Source organism: Centropristis striata, chromosome 5 (genome assembly GCF_030273125.1).
Source record: "Centropristis striata isolate RG_2023a ecotype Rhode Island chromosome 5, C.striata_1.0, whole genome shotgun sequence".
Lineage (NCBI taxonomy): Eukaryota > Metazoa > Chordata > Actinopteri > Perciformes > Serranidae > Centropristis > Centropristis striata.
The window spans coordinates 29,791,892-29,805,973 of record NC_081521.1 but is presented as its reverse complement, the minus strand read 5'-3'; the positions used below and the strand labels follow the sequence as shown (position 1 = coordinate 29,805,973).

At 38.6% G+C, this 14,082-nt stretch overlaps 2 protein-coding genes across 2 annotated transcripts; one reads left to right on the top strand and one right to left on the bottom strand.

Moving 5' to 3' along the window:
- Window positions 1-1,624: 1,624 nt before the first annotated feature.
- On the top strand, window positions 1,625-4,294 carry LOC131972095 (tubulin alpha chain-like). Its single transcript, XM_059333855.1, has 4 exons — window positions 1,625-1,746; window positions 2,585-2,807; window positions 2,893-3,041; window positions 3,154-4,294. Exons 1-4 carry the CDS (start codon window positions 1,744-1,746, stop codon window positions 4,129-4,131), a joined length of 1,353 nt encoding a protein of 450 aa, XP_059189838.1. The 5' UTR covers window positions 1,625-1,743; the 3' UTR covers window positions 4,132-4,294.
- A 1,610-nt stretch (window positions 4,295-5,904) lies between these two features.
- LOC131972096 (pepsin A-like) lies at window positions 5,905-10,434 on the bottom strand. Its single transcript, XM_059333856.1, has 9 exons — window positions 10,376-10,434; window positions 9,984-10,125; window positions 8,819-8,936; window positions 8,115-8,233; window positions 7,814-8,010; window positions 7,607-7,723; window positions 7,379-7,523; window positions 7,065-7,163; window positions 5,905-6,056 (listed from the first exon to the last, which is right to left on the bottom strand). Exons 1-9 carry the CDS (start codon window positions 10,432-10,434, stop codon window positions 5,922-5,924), a joined length of 1,131 nt encoding a protein of 376 aa, XP_059189839.1. The 3' UTR covers window positions 5,905-5,921.
- Window positions 10,435-14,082: the final 3,648 nt, after the last annotated feature.

The window sequence follows — 14,082 nt, the reverse complement described above, 5'->3', positions numbered from 1 at the left end:
AATTTTATTGTATTTTTATGTTTTATTGCTTGAAGTATGCCTAGGTTGTTCTTTTTATTTAATTGTGTTGTCATTGTCTCCGTGTGTAATGCTGCTGCTACACTGCAATTTCCCAGCTTGGGATAAATAAAGTCTATCTATCTATCTATCTATCTATCTATCTATCTATCTATCTATCTATCTATCTATCTATCTATTTGCACAACAGTTAGTTCAACCTCCACAACATTTAGCCCTCTGTGCACATCATAGTAGCAGTTTCTTATTCCTTGCAACAAATTGCAAATGCTTTTGGACATGCATCGATTGCTTTCATACAACTCTCTGCTGTTTTACAACATTATCATTTCTTATGTCATGTCAGTCAAAATTAACCATACTTGTGAATGCTGGATAGTCATTCCATACAAAACTTATAGTGCTCATGTCATTGCTTGAGTCATTACATACTAAAATGTTGAACTTGTTGTCAAAATCTGTCAAGCAAATTTTATACATTTTTTTAAATCCTTTTTTTTCTGAAAATGTCTCCTAAATTGAACAATTTCTTTAAGGTGAACCTTAGCTTTCACTGATGAGAAGGGGTGTGTGACGCATTAGTTGCATCTAATGATAAGCCACTTCACTACAATCACTTAGAGCTGAATAAACACTGTGACACAGAAATGGAAGGTCAGCCTCGTGGAAGAGGGGCGAGGGTGCAGGGAGGAAGGGGAGGACGTGTGATGACATCACAGCAGAGTCCTGCAGAGGGTGGATTCGCCACTTGAGGAAATACTATCCACGCTGCATTGCAAGAGATGATATTAGCTGTGATGTAGATGAAACTATGTGGCCAGACAGAGAGGAACGTCTGGATGTGCACGAATGATTTACAGTACTATGTATGTTGTATGTTCAGTTCCAACAGTTGTGCACAGCTCTACCCAAAGGGAGTTTGTTGTAAATAAGGGTGTATTTTTTCTTTTGCACAATGCTGTGAACAAATTAGAATTGCAAAGAGCATATGCAGTAAAATGTGAAACATACATACCCAGTGTGTTGTACTCAGTTATAATAGTAAATAGTAATTTGCTGTCTTGAGCATTTTCAGGTAGCATCACCACGATCTGACTTTTTTGCATTGGAAAACATTTACAGAGTAAACTGTCATAATGAAAACATGACAGAGCCATTTGACTATCTTCTTCAAAAATAAATCTGTCTTTCTGTCTGTCTGTCTATGTCTGACTTTTTTCAACTAGTTCAACATTTTTGTATGTAATGATTCAATCAATGAAATGAGAACTATTAGTTTTATATGGAATGACTATCCAGCATTCACAAGTATAGTTAATTTTGACTGACATGACATAAGAAATGATAATGTTATAAAACAGCAGCTGCTACTATGATGTGCACAAATGACTTAATGTTGTGGAGGTTGAACCCACTGTTGTGCAAATGTTAATATTGATGTGAGAAATGCACCAAAGCGACTGAGAAAAACTGTAATTTGGACAACAGACTGTAGAGTCATCGTCCTCCTGTCTCGGTCACAGTGACTTGATTGTTCTGGTTCTGGATGTGAAACAGTTACTGCGGCAGAAGGAGGAGGAGTTTTTGTGTTTTGTGCACTTCCGCCTGTTGTCCTCAAGAGGCAGAGTTTGATGCTGCAGCAGATCAGCTTCAGGCACCGCACCCCACAGACACAACCACTCCTCTGGCTTGTCTCATTACATTGCATAATATCGACGAGCCATCATGGTAAGTAAGACATTTTTATATATTTTTTTCCTATATATTTATTTTATGTGTAAGAGTCTATGAGAAGGAGTAAAAGATGATGATATTTCCCTGACGTCATCCTTCCTTTGTGGTGAATCATGGCTGTATATTGTCTAATTGTCAATATGGCTGCTGTTAGACAAATGGAAATATTGTTGATTTTAATGCTTAATATAAATGCAGCCTCGTGCATGCATGCACTGCAAGCCGAAGTTTAATCCTCTCTTTTAAATCACCAGCTTTGCACACATTTTTGCAACCAATTTATCATCCTAATTTTAAAAAACAAAAAGCTTTAATATACATATGATTTAGGTTGCATCGTTCAAAAGGTGATTAATACATCTCACTGACGGCGTAAAACACGAAGCCTGAAAATAAAAAATATAAAATATCTGTTCTTTTTTTTTCTGTAAAGAACCTTCTAGATTGATGGGGAGGACGTCAATGCGGCTTTTAAAGAGACCGCACACTGCAACATGGCTGACCTAGATACTCCTTTCTATCAGTAATTCTGCATGCAATGGCCACGGTTTTAAATGGCAGCAGAGGGCAGCAACGGGCAACATAATGCATGTGTCCCTGTGAACGGCCGTCTGAACCTCAGACAGACATTTTTTCATGAAAAATAAAAACACTTTTTATGCGGGATGGGGAGAATTAATTGAAAGTGAATAAACTTGAAATTGAAATACGGGCTTAAATTTTAACAATGAAAGTGGTTGTTGTATGCTATGTATGTATTTAAAAGTGTGCAGAAGTACACGGCTTTAGTACAATAAAATAATAATCCAAATCTTCTTTCTCTGCACTACAGCGTGAGTGTATCTCTATCCACGTGGGTCAGGCTGGCGTCCAGATTGGCAATGCCTGCTGGGAGCTTTACTGCCTGGAACATGGGATCCAGCCGGACGGACAGATGCCCAGTGACAAGACAATTGGTGGAGGAGACGATTCCTTCAACACCTTCTTCAGTGAGACTGGAGCAGGAAAACACGTCCCCAGGGCTGTTTTTGTTGACCTGGAGCCCACTGTCATCGGTAAGCTTCATCACCTCTGGCTGAACATCAATTTAGTGTAAATTTTGAGCCACAACGGAGAAAATATGTGTTTTTGATGACTTAGATGAGGTGCGCACTGGGACCTACCGCCAGCTGTTCCACCCAGAGCAGCTGATCACTGGCAAGGAGGATGCTGCCAACAACTACGCCCGTGGACACTACACCATCGGCAAAGAGATCATCGACCTGGTGCTGGACAGGATCCGCAAACTGGTGGGTAACTTGATGTCAGGAGGGATTTATTCCTAATTTTGACTCTTTTTTTTTTGTTTGTTTAATCTAATTAATAATTTTATCTAATATTTGTCTCCCTCTCTGTCCTCAGGCTGACCAGTGCACTGGTCTTCAGGGCTTCCTGGTCTTCCACAGCTTCGGAGGTGGCACCGGCTCTGGTTTCACCTCCCTGCTGATGGAGCGTCTGTCTGTCGACTACGGCAAGAAATCCAAGCTGGAGTTCTCCATCTACCCAGCTCCCCAGGTGTCCACCGCTGTGGTTGAGCCCTACAACTCCATCCTGACCACCCACACCACCCTGGAGCACTCTGACTGTGCCTTCATGGTAGATAACGAGGCCATCTACGATATCTGCCGCAGGAACCTCGATATCGAGCGTCCCACTTACACCAACCTGAACAGGCTGATCAGTCAGATCGTGTCCTCCATCACTGCCTCCCTTCGTTTCGATGGTGCCCTCAATGTTGATCTGACAGAGTTCCAGACCAACTTGGTGCCATATCCCCGTATCCACTTCCCCCTGGCCACCTATGCCCCCGTCATCTCTGCTGAGAAGGCTTACCATGAGCAGTTAACGGTGTCAGAAATCACCAACGCCTGCTTTGAACCAGCCAATCAGATGGTGAAATGTGACCCTCGCCACGGCAAATACATGGCCTGTTGCCTTCTGTATCGTGGTGATGTGGTGCCCAAAGATGTGAACGCTGCCATTGCCACCATCAAGACCAAGCGCTCCATCCAGTTTGTGGACTGGTGCCCCACTGGTTTCAAGGTTGGCATCAACTACCAGCCGCCCACCGTAGTTCCTGGTGGAGACCTGGCCAAGGTCCAGAGGGCCGTGTGCATGCTGAGCAACACCACTGCCATTGCAGAGGCCTGGGCTCGGCTTGACCACAAGTTTGACCTGATGTACGCCAAGCGTGCTTTTGTTCACTGGTATGTTGGTGAGGGTATGGAGGAGGGAGAGTTCTCTGAGGCCAGAGAGGACATGGCCGCTCTGGAGAAGGATTATGAAGAGGTGGGAGTCGACTCTATTGAGGGTGAGGGAGAGGAGGAGGGAGAGGAGTAGGGCCGACCTACTTTAAATCCACTTTAAATACTCCTGAACAACATACAGGAGCGTAGTACCTGGCATTTGTGTAACGTGTTTGTGTTGTAAACATCTCACTGTAGTTATAAAAAATATATTTAAATTGGCTCACTAGCTGTTAATAAATCTTGAAAAAAATAAATGAAGCTGTTCTTGTATTGTTTTTCATACTGCACTAACATCTGTGAGGACTCGACATTTCACCTATTGGAGCTCCCTACTTCACTTTGCACCTTTCTCTGACTTAAGAAATTAAATTACAAGTCTTTACTGGCATACATTCAAATTATGGAGACAAATAACTTCCAAACACATGTTAATATGAAACAACATGGTCACATAACTTGAATTGAATTAAATTTTGACTGGTGACTATCCAGTTTACTGAACTTTAAACTTTAAAACAGTAGAATCAAAGTGAATCATTTCCAATCATATGGAGACCCCTGCTGGTAGTGTTGAGTAAGGGAAAAAGGGTCACAACCAGATCAAATTGAAGATTGTGAATAGAGCTGGCTTCATGTGCCAAGCAGTGGTTGTAACAGCAAATAGCATCTCTTCTCAGAAAACATTCTGACCTGTTAAAAAGGGAAAAACCAGAGTGTTAATAAAATAATTTTATAATAAACTTCAGTTTAAAGGTCCTGGCATGGTGCATGGCATTATATAAGAAATGGAACATTGTAAGGTCAAGTAAAGAGGGTTGCTGACTGCACTTAAAACAAATATGTGTTTTTGGAACTTAGGTTTTTGGTTTATTATTCCTTAGAGACATTGGTTTTTTTTATTGTTTGTAGTAGTAGGCAAACTGCAATATTGAGGCTTATTTAGTAAAAGCAGTAGTAAGTAGTTGTAGTAAATACTAATACCACTATTAGTACTTTTATATAGCATTTTTTTCAACCTATAAACATTTTATCCTTCAGATTATCAGAGACAGACAAAATAAACAATCACTACATTTGCAGATCACATGGTTTTCACTGGCTGGAAGGATATTAAAAATGGTTCTGAAAAGTAATTAAAGACATAAAAAAAGAATAAAAAGTACATTATTTACCTCAGAGATGTTAGAGTAGTCACAATCAAAATATTAGAGAAAAAAAACTTGCACTTTAGTGTGCAGTACTCATGTAAATGTACTTTTACATACTGCCACATGTTGTTAGTGGATTAAAGGAATTATCATCGTCTTTAAATTAAGACCAAACACTGGTGTTTGCTTCCATGAGAGTCCTCTCTGCGCTCACAGGTGTAAATATCATGTCATCAGGTTATCTTTTGTTACATCAATGTTTGTTCTTATCAGTTTCTTCTCCATTACAACCTGGCCCTCTGGCTATTCTGAGGGCCGCTCGATATTCTATTCTGGGCATTTTCTTCCTTTACACAAAAAAGCTGGTGGCAATCCTTTTTGTATCCTCTATAAAAGGTCAAGTCTCTCTTAAGAGCAAATGAATGACTGACATTATTCCTGTGACATTTCAGCGCAGCACTGTAACATAAAACTGAGGCGACGAAAGATACTTCTGAAGACACTTTTGAGGCAGAGATTTGTGATCTCTGTTGCAGTCATCACAGTCACACTGACACATAAAAGAAGAAATACACACAATGCTTTCAGTTGCTATAATCTATTTAATGCAAAGGCAGCTTCAAAATGTTCACATGTATTTCCACAATCCCCATTTGCACCATTTGTGTTGCTTTCTATCACACAAGCCCCGACAGTATGCATATATAGATTATCCATCAGCCATTTCATCTGATTACACAGACTTGGCCAGACCAATGTACTGAGACTGGGTATCAAAGATGGCATAGTACTCCCTGATGAAGACATCTCCCAGGATCCAGAGCTGCTGGCCACCCGCGCCAAAGCCAGTGTTGCAACCATAGGAGCTCTATAAAGAGAGAGACAACAGAAAATAGATTTAATTCCTACAAATCTTCATTTTCGTGTTTAAAACTTTTTTTGAGGTATTTTACTTGAGTATTTCTATTTTATGTAACTTTATACTTCTACTCCACTACATTTTGATGCAAATATTGTACTTTCTAGCTTTAGTTACTTTAATGTTGAGATTTCACATGAAAAACATGATCAATTTAAAGTGATTAGACATTTCTTAATATTCAACCTCATAACAGTCATACAACATAAATGCACCAATAATAATAATAATAGTAATACAATAATACACGGTCATCCATAAAGTTGGAATAATTTTGCTTTCAGACACAATCCTTTGTTATTTGTGGTTTCATTTTTATTGGGATATGTTTGGAAGCGATTGAGTAATAAAGTTCTGACAAGATATACACTTTATCTGTCAATAATAAATCACATTATTATTTCATGGGAAGAGGTTAAAAAATGTATTGCAACTTTATGGGTGACATTGTATTTAAAACAATCTGAGTGGCTCCATTCTCCATAACGAGTACTTTTATTTTTGATACTTTAAGTACATGTTGTTGCCGATACTTTTGTACTTTTACTCCAGTAAGTTTTGAATGGAGTACTGTTTGTGGGTTACTTTAAGCCAACTCTTTTAAATATTTAATCAGCACTTTTAGCATACTATTTCCATTTGTCCATTACTTTTAGCTAATTATTTTAACTGTTGAGTCACTACTTTTAGCTAACTATTTCAACCACGTATCCTTTACTATAATCTACTAATTTTAACATTCATGTAGCTACCTACATGTAGCTAGCTCATGTATTTTCATGCACTCAACATGATCAGGCATTACAGCCGATATATTCTTTTCATATAATTTCTATTTTTTTTTTTTTCAAGTTAGCTGAGCTGCTCCACAATCTTTCCAAGCACCCCCTGGCAGCAGCAGAAGTACCCCAAAGGGTCCATGTGCCCCTGGTTGTGTCCTGTCCTATTCCAACTGACCTGAGAGACGTAGGCAGATGCAGGAACGGTGAAGGCGTGTCCATTGAGGGTGAAGGTGACATCAGGCATGCTCTGGACGTTCTGGCAGTTCACTGTAGCCTGTAAGAGAAACATTACACACAGAGTTGAATACTGTGCAGCAGCAGAAGTTGTATTTATTGGTGTTTTACAAGTTTCCAGCTAAAGCATGTAACCAAGTCCTGCCTAATTATTTTTATTTCTTTTGACGTCAGAGCATTAAACGTCTGTTTATTCTAGGTTCAGAAAATGGGGAAAATTCACTTGAAATGGTACGGTATGATGGAATGACTCACCTCTCCGTACTGGTTGGTTGTGGCTCCAACCCAGGAGTTCATGTTGTTGATGTCATTGGATGGGCCAACGATCAGGGAGGTACCAGTGTCAATGATAGCCTGGCAGCCACCAGCACAGGCCACAGTCTGTCCATTGATGGTAACACTGTAAGGAACAACAGCAGAAACTTAACAGTTAAGCTGGGAAGCTTTGTGCCACTTGTGGCTAGCAATTTCTTTTCTTTATACCTGTCCATTTTGATCTGCCAGTAGGTGGCAGAGGTCAGAGGGATCCAGGTGACTTGTCCAGTGTAGTGGCTGCTGTCGACACCACCGAAGATCACCTCACTTCCCTGGTCACTGTTGCTAAGAGAGAAAAAAGAAAAAGAAATGTGTTAAATTTAATGTCACGGAAAATAACACAGCCTCTACCAACAGATTTCTACCCTGTTATACCCGCTCAGGTAGACAGAAAACATTTGCTGGGACACCAGATTCTGCTTGACCATGTTGTCAAAGACAGGCACAACATTGTCAGAGGCAATGGACTGGAAGGCCAGTCCCAGGATGCCATCAGCAGCCATGTGAGCCATGAAGGGAGCCTCTGTTTGGCTCAGTCCAAACACCTGGTTGGCCACAGAGATGCCGCCCACCTGGACACACAAAGCAGCTGTCAGTTACAGTTCAACAAACCTTGGAGGTATGCCTGTTTTAAGTCTAAATAATCTATGTAATTTGTTCCAGGCGCTTTGGTTACCTCAACAGTGTCAATGCCCAGATATCCAGTCATGCTGCCAGTGCCGTACTGGATGGACAGAGCCTGGTTACCCCATTTGAAGCTGGAGGACTGGCTTGGGTTGAATTTCCTGTGGTTGTCTGCAGAGAAACATCATATTTGTCAAATTTGCATCTAAGAAATAGGCAATGGTGGAATCTAAATAAGTATATCTACTCAAGTACTGTACTTGAAATGGACTTACTAGTACTTTAATGTAAACACTGTTAAAATCAATCAAATTAAATCAAATCAAAATTACTTTATTTATCCCCAAGGGGAAATACAGTAAGTCTGGTAACTCTGGAAGATGACAGCCTGATGGCATCTGATCCTTCACTCGTAGGAGTGAAGGATCTTTTAAATCTCTGTGTTCTGCATCAGAGAGAGAGGAGCCATCCACTGCTGTTTTTTTGGTCTATAAAGGTGTTGTGTAGCGGATGATGTTAAGTAATTTAATCTATAAAAAAACTTTTTTTTTTAATTCATTGTATTTCATAAAATAACTGCATGTTTTATAAATAAAACATTATTCTGTGAAGTAACAAAGTTTTCAGAGTGAAAGAGGCGAAAATGTATTGAAAGTACCTAAAATGAAAATGCCTCAAAATTATACTTGAGTGAAAATAGTAACTTTCCACCGCTGTGTGAAACTCTATAGATGTTTTAGTCTCAGTAAAACGTACTGCAGGCCTGGCTGTTGCAGTAGACTGAAGGGATCCACAGGTTGGAGGAGCCGGTGTCAAAGATGACGCTGAAGGACTGAGGAGGGTTGCCAATGGAGATCACACCATAGTAGGACAGCTAAAGGGACACAAAATGCAGACTACCATGAACTTAACTCAAATGTAGCATTAAATCTACTTTGTTTTTAAGTGCTGCAGCAACAGAAGTACATATAAATACATTTTATTTCAAAATAACATAAAATAGCTAAGCACTGATTTCACTTTTTCAGTCCAAATGTCAATGCCCATTTTGACTACCGATCCCATTCCAGTTGAGCTTTATCATTCAAGCCATGTTTCCATTCAGTTGTCAATCAAATTTTAAGCAAACGTTTTAAAATCCAATTAAGACATTGCATCAATTGGTTTGGAGCAATTAAGAGGAGACACTACAGATGAATAGGATATTTTTTTAACTTATAGATATCACCATGAAACTTCCCCGGTTTGTTATTCACATTAAGAAAATGTTTTTTTGCATTACAAGTTTTCTAATGTTTTATGTTTAGATATGCAAACAAGGCATGAACTTAATAAATATGTGCTAATTTGCATTTATTTCCATTTCTGAAAATTGGATAAAGCAAATATCAGGGTTAGACTAATCTCTCTGTAAAAACCTTCAGAATGTAGTTAGGAATAAAACTGAATTTAATTTATTTCATAGCAACAACAATATAGAACATGTGAAACACATAATATTGCGCAGAAGAGTGGGAGCTTTCTGACGATGCCTGTGATGACGAGGTTCAGACTACGCTTGCGGTACAAAAGCTGCAATAGAGTGGTAACTTTTAGTAAATTTTGGAAAAATCTACAAAATATAGTAAAATATACACCTAAATGTTTGTTTTGAATGCTTTCTTTCCACTGTTCTGAAAGAGGACATGTTTTGGGAGAAAAAAAGCCCAGAACCTCATAACTGACCAGTGCAAAAATGTTTTTTGCCTGTAGTGTCTCGCCTTAAACTAGACTACAGAGTATTTGTTCATCAGAAGTTGGTACTATAGTCAACATATGGCTGTAATCTGCCAGCAAACAGAGTCGAAGAAGCTAGCAGATAGCTGCTATATGTGCTCTAATAAGCCAACTACTGTATAAATGTGGTCTGGTGTGGACTTACATCAGCATCGTTGGTCATGGGCTCAGCACCACTCAGGTAGAACTTGGCCATAGGGTTGTATGGGTGCTCCCGCCTGTACTGCTCCCATAGTCCTTTCTCTTGCAGGTCTTGCCTGGCAGTCTTTCCCTTGATCAGGGGAATCCTGTAAACAGAAATGTCAATAAAGAATCAGCATAATGCACACATGTCCAGCATTTCATAGCTGGGGATAGCAGAAAGTATAAGCTCTACATTGAGCTTTGTGCAAGTTTGAAAAGCTCAAAGCAAGATGGCCTTTAGACTTTCCCTCAGGAATACGAGATGGAGAGATTGTCTATCAGCCTATTCAGGCGTAAAATGTCAGAAAAAAATGAAGGAACAGGTTGCTTTTCAACCAGCCGGGTCAGACTTACTTATGGAAGCATTCGCCGAAAGCCACGAGGGCGAACAGAGCCACGAGCCACTTCATCATGTCACTTTACTGTTGGACCCAGAGGAGTGAAGTTCCAGTCGCAGAGTCCAGCCCTTAAATACAACAAGCCAAGGTTGTGTCTCCAAAATGCCCTTCCACGTACCTTGATATCATGTATCAGCTGGAGATAAGAAATATGTGATATGGTGCCACTTATCTAGAAGCAAATATCCCATTAAAACTTTATGAAAACTTTTTCCGGGAATTATAAAATATTTTGTAGCAACAAATCACTGCAAAATCAAGTATGTTTTATAAAGTGTAGCTGATTTATAATTTAAGTATTATGTGCTGTTTGTATAATTTATTGTATTGTTGAAATAACCACAATTTAGAGAAATATGCTTTCATTGCAAACTTTGAAAGCTTTATATTTTATTGTTTCTACTCTTCTACTGATGAGAAATCCTTCATGCAAAAGTGAAGCTGTTTATTTCAGCATTGCTGATTTATTTCCCTAGAATCAGAATCAGAAAGTCAGAAAAGACAGTTCGATTAAAATAATTTCTTGCAAGGAAATGTGTCAGGGTTTACTTTTATTATCTAACAGATGGTGTGAATATCCTGAAGGTGTAAGGGTTCAATGGATACATTAAACCTTTAATGTGTTGACATGTAGATCAGTGGATTTGATGTCCAGTGCTTCTGTTTAACGTTGATACAGAAACTTTCCAAAGGTGTGAGCTGTGGTCACTGAGGGCAGGGTTATCTGATAACAGCAAGATGCAAAACAAAGACTGTGAAATGGCGTGACGTGTGAACAAAGAATAAAAAAATGCAGCTCACCCAGGACACATACTGAAGTTTGACTTTGATTGAAAAGTTAATTAAATATAACGATTACTTAATTGTTACATTTAATTTAACATCTAAATCTATAAAAAGTTATTCACAATCACTTCTGAGAGTTCTCTGAAGAGATATAGACAGCATGGCCGTTCTCTCCCGAACATACAGTTTGTCCTGTCTTATATACCATGAGGTGCTTACATGAACAACAGATGTGCTAAAACAATAAAAGACTGACCTAAATGGCCACGTACTGTTGATTAGCAATTAGAATAGAATAATCTTTATCTATAGAATATTATAGACATAGTATTAAAACATAGTTTGTGGGTCAGGTTCTTAAGGTTAAATATGAAGTTGTGTGACCTCATGAAAAAAACAAATCTTATTGTAACAAATACTTTTGTGAACCACTTTCACAATATGAGCTTTCTGGGGCCTATTTTGAATATTGTCAACAACCAGATCGAAGTAGGAAAATAAATACTTCACTACCAAGAAATGGGTTGAAAATTATTGATAGGTGGCACACCCTTATATGGAGGACTCTTGTTACCACAAGGATCCTTCCTTCAAGAATCCTTTTGTGCTCACCAGACTCCCTTTAGAAAGCATCTTTCGGTTGCCCATAAAGTTGAAATAACTTCTGTTGATTGTGGTTTTATTTTCATTGTGATATATTTGGAGCTGATTTATTAATTAAGATTTCAGAAGATATACACTTTATCTATCAAGAATAAATCACATTGTCAAATTAATTTCATGGAAAGAGGTAAAAAAAAAATATTTGATTCCAACTTTAGTGTAGCTCTCCTGTGGTTCCCTTTCCTTTCCTCCAGCAAACCAGTTACATGTCCTGGACCTCTAGCAGCACGGTGTCACTGTCTGCTCTGAAGGCCCAGACAATAAGCTCCAGGTCCTGCCTCTGCAAGATCAGCATGGAGCTGTGAGGTGAGGCTCTGGTCCTGGTTGGATTAAGAGCTGCTGCTAACTGTTCAGATTTCTCCAATTTCTGCCAGAGATTTTCTGCAGATTGTAGCTGCACTGACTTTGGCTCCCGGTCTGTTTGTGGCGGGCTGGTCGCTGAAATGGCCCACTGAAGAATGAGCTAAAGGAGGTTCTGTTGATCCTTAGTAAAACAAGTGTCCGGCTGAAATGTGGTTAGACGTGCAAAATACAGGAATACTAACCTCTCAACTATCAAACACATCATTAGCCCTGAACCATAGTGTTTCCATCACTTTGCACATACAGGTGTTGAAATATCTTCGCCTTCTTTGTTCATCTTTTTATTTGGTGGCTGTGGGTCTCTGCTGCCTGGAAGGGGTCATTTCCAGCGATGCAGCAAAAATCTATGCCTCTTCACATTAGCAGCTACTTTTGCAAATTAGTCACCTCATTAGGCTTACTGCCCAAGAATGACAACTGTGGCTGCATGGTCAGCCAAAGCTTTGTACCATGAAACGGGACAATCAGCAATGGATAATAGGCATATATTTAATAATTTACCAAACATTTTCCAGTATTTAACAGGTATCCACAATCATGTGATACATATTTTTTGAGTATATCACATCAGTGCATATAACTTAGCTACCTATGTATGGTACTCCATTTTCTCTACAAGAAAAGTACTTTTTGATGGAGGTGCTATAGACAGGGCTGGTAAAGATTAATTTTCTACAAATAAGCAATTCCTCAACACAATGGACGTAATTCCCAAAGCCTTTGTTCCAGGATGAGATGTGGCTTGGCTGTGAATCCTCTGCCATTTTGCCTTGCTCCACATGTGTATTGAATTAGGAAACCATTACATTTTGATCCATAAACATTTTTCTTTTTCCCCCCTTATAAGACGAATACAAAAAAGACATTGGAAAGAACAAATGAAATATTCATGACACATTCCATAACAGACAACCACACACATGAAGTCACAAAAAGTCTTATTGGAATTAATCCACTAATTTCCCCTTAATGCTCTACGAAAATTTAAGTTATAAGTTATTTTCTTTAAACTTCGTTTTTTTAATATTCCTTTACATTATTCCTATTTATTACATTTATCTATTTTTATTTTTTGTTGCAACACGCTCTCGGTACTAATTATAATACATTTTTCCAACATTTGCTTCAACATTCTCTTACGTTGCCCACAACATACTTGCTCAGTGATGTGCTTTAACCTTCAATAAGCTTATCATTCACACCAAGTTCACACTCACTTTGACTATCCCATACAAGTGTATGGTTGGAGCTTTAGCACACATTACCCTTAGCTAACTTAATTCAGATTACAGTTTACACTCTGTATAATAGACAATGAATGAGTTCTTTAACCCTCAGGCAAAGAACTATATTTGGTAACTTCAGGTAATATTTCGAGAAGAAAGTTGCAAATTTACTAGATTAAAGTGGCAAATCTACAAGAAAAAAAGTTGCAGATTTAAACTTTTTTCTCAAAATATTATTTTCGTATGTTTTTTTTTACACATTCTGGCTGTATGTAATATCCTCCAATATTCTCTAGGGTTGAAATTTGGAATTGATGAGTAATCAACTAACAATGTCTTATTTACATGTTGTATTGATTTATTCTGTCAAAATAAGACACATCTCGACATTTTTCAGTAGCCTACCTATGAATGAATCTTTTTAAGAAAAAAAGAATTTACTAAAAAAGAACTTAAAAAGAATTACTGGCATTCAACATGTTTAACTGACATTCAACATGTTTGAGTTAGTAGAACTTCTTAATAATTAAATGTGTAAACAGCTTTTTATGGTGTAGCATGTTGAGCTCCTTGTGCCAGGTGGATTAAGTAGCGAGGCATTGTTCTTTGATAGGTTTTACATAAA

Bases quoted from the DNA above. Each gene is read 5' to 3' on its own strand.
- LOC131972095 (XM_059333855.1), top strand. The intron at 2,808-2,892 runs GTAAGCTTCATC...TTGATGACTTAG, and splicing joins CCTGGAGCCCACTGTCATCG to ATGAGGTGCGCACTGGGACC. The intron at 3,042-3,153 runs GTGGGTAACTTG...CTCTGTCCTCAG, and splicing joins TGGACAGGATCCGCAAACTG to GCTGACCAGTGCACTGGTCT.
- LOC131972096 (XM_059333856.1), bottom strand. From the start codon at position 10,434: ATGATGAAGTGGCTCGTGGCTCTGTTCGCCCTCGTGGCTTTCGGCGAA. The intron at 10,126-10,375 runs GTAAGTCTGACC...TTCTGTTTACAG, and splicing joins TTCGGCGAATGCTTCCATAA to GATTCCCCTGATCAAGGGAA. The intron at 7,724-7,813 runs GTATAACAGGGT...TTTCTCTCTTAG, and splicing joins TTTTCTGTCTACCTGAGCGG to CAACAGTGACCAGGGAAGTG.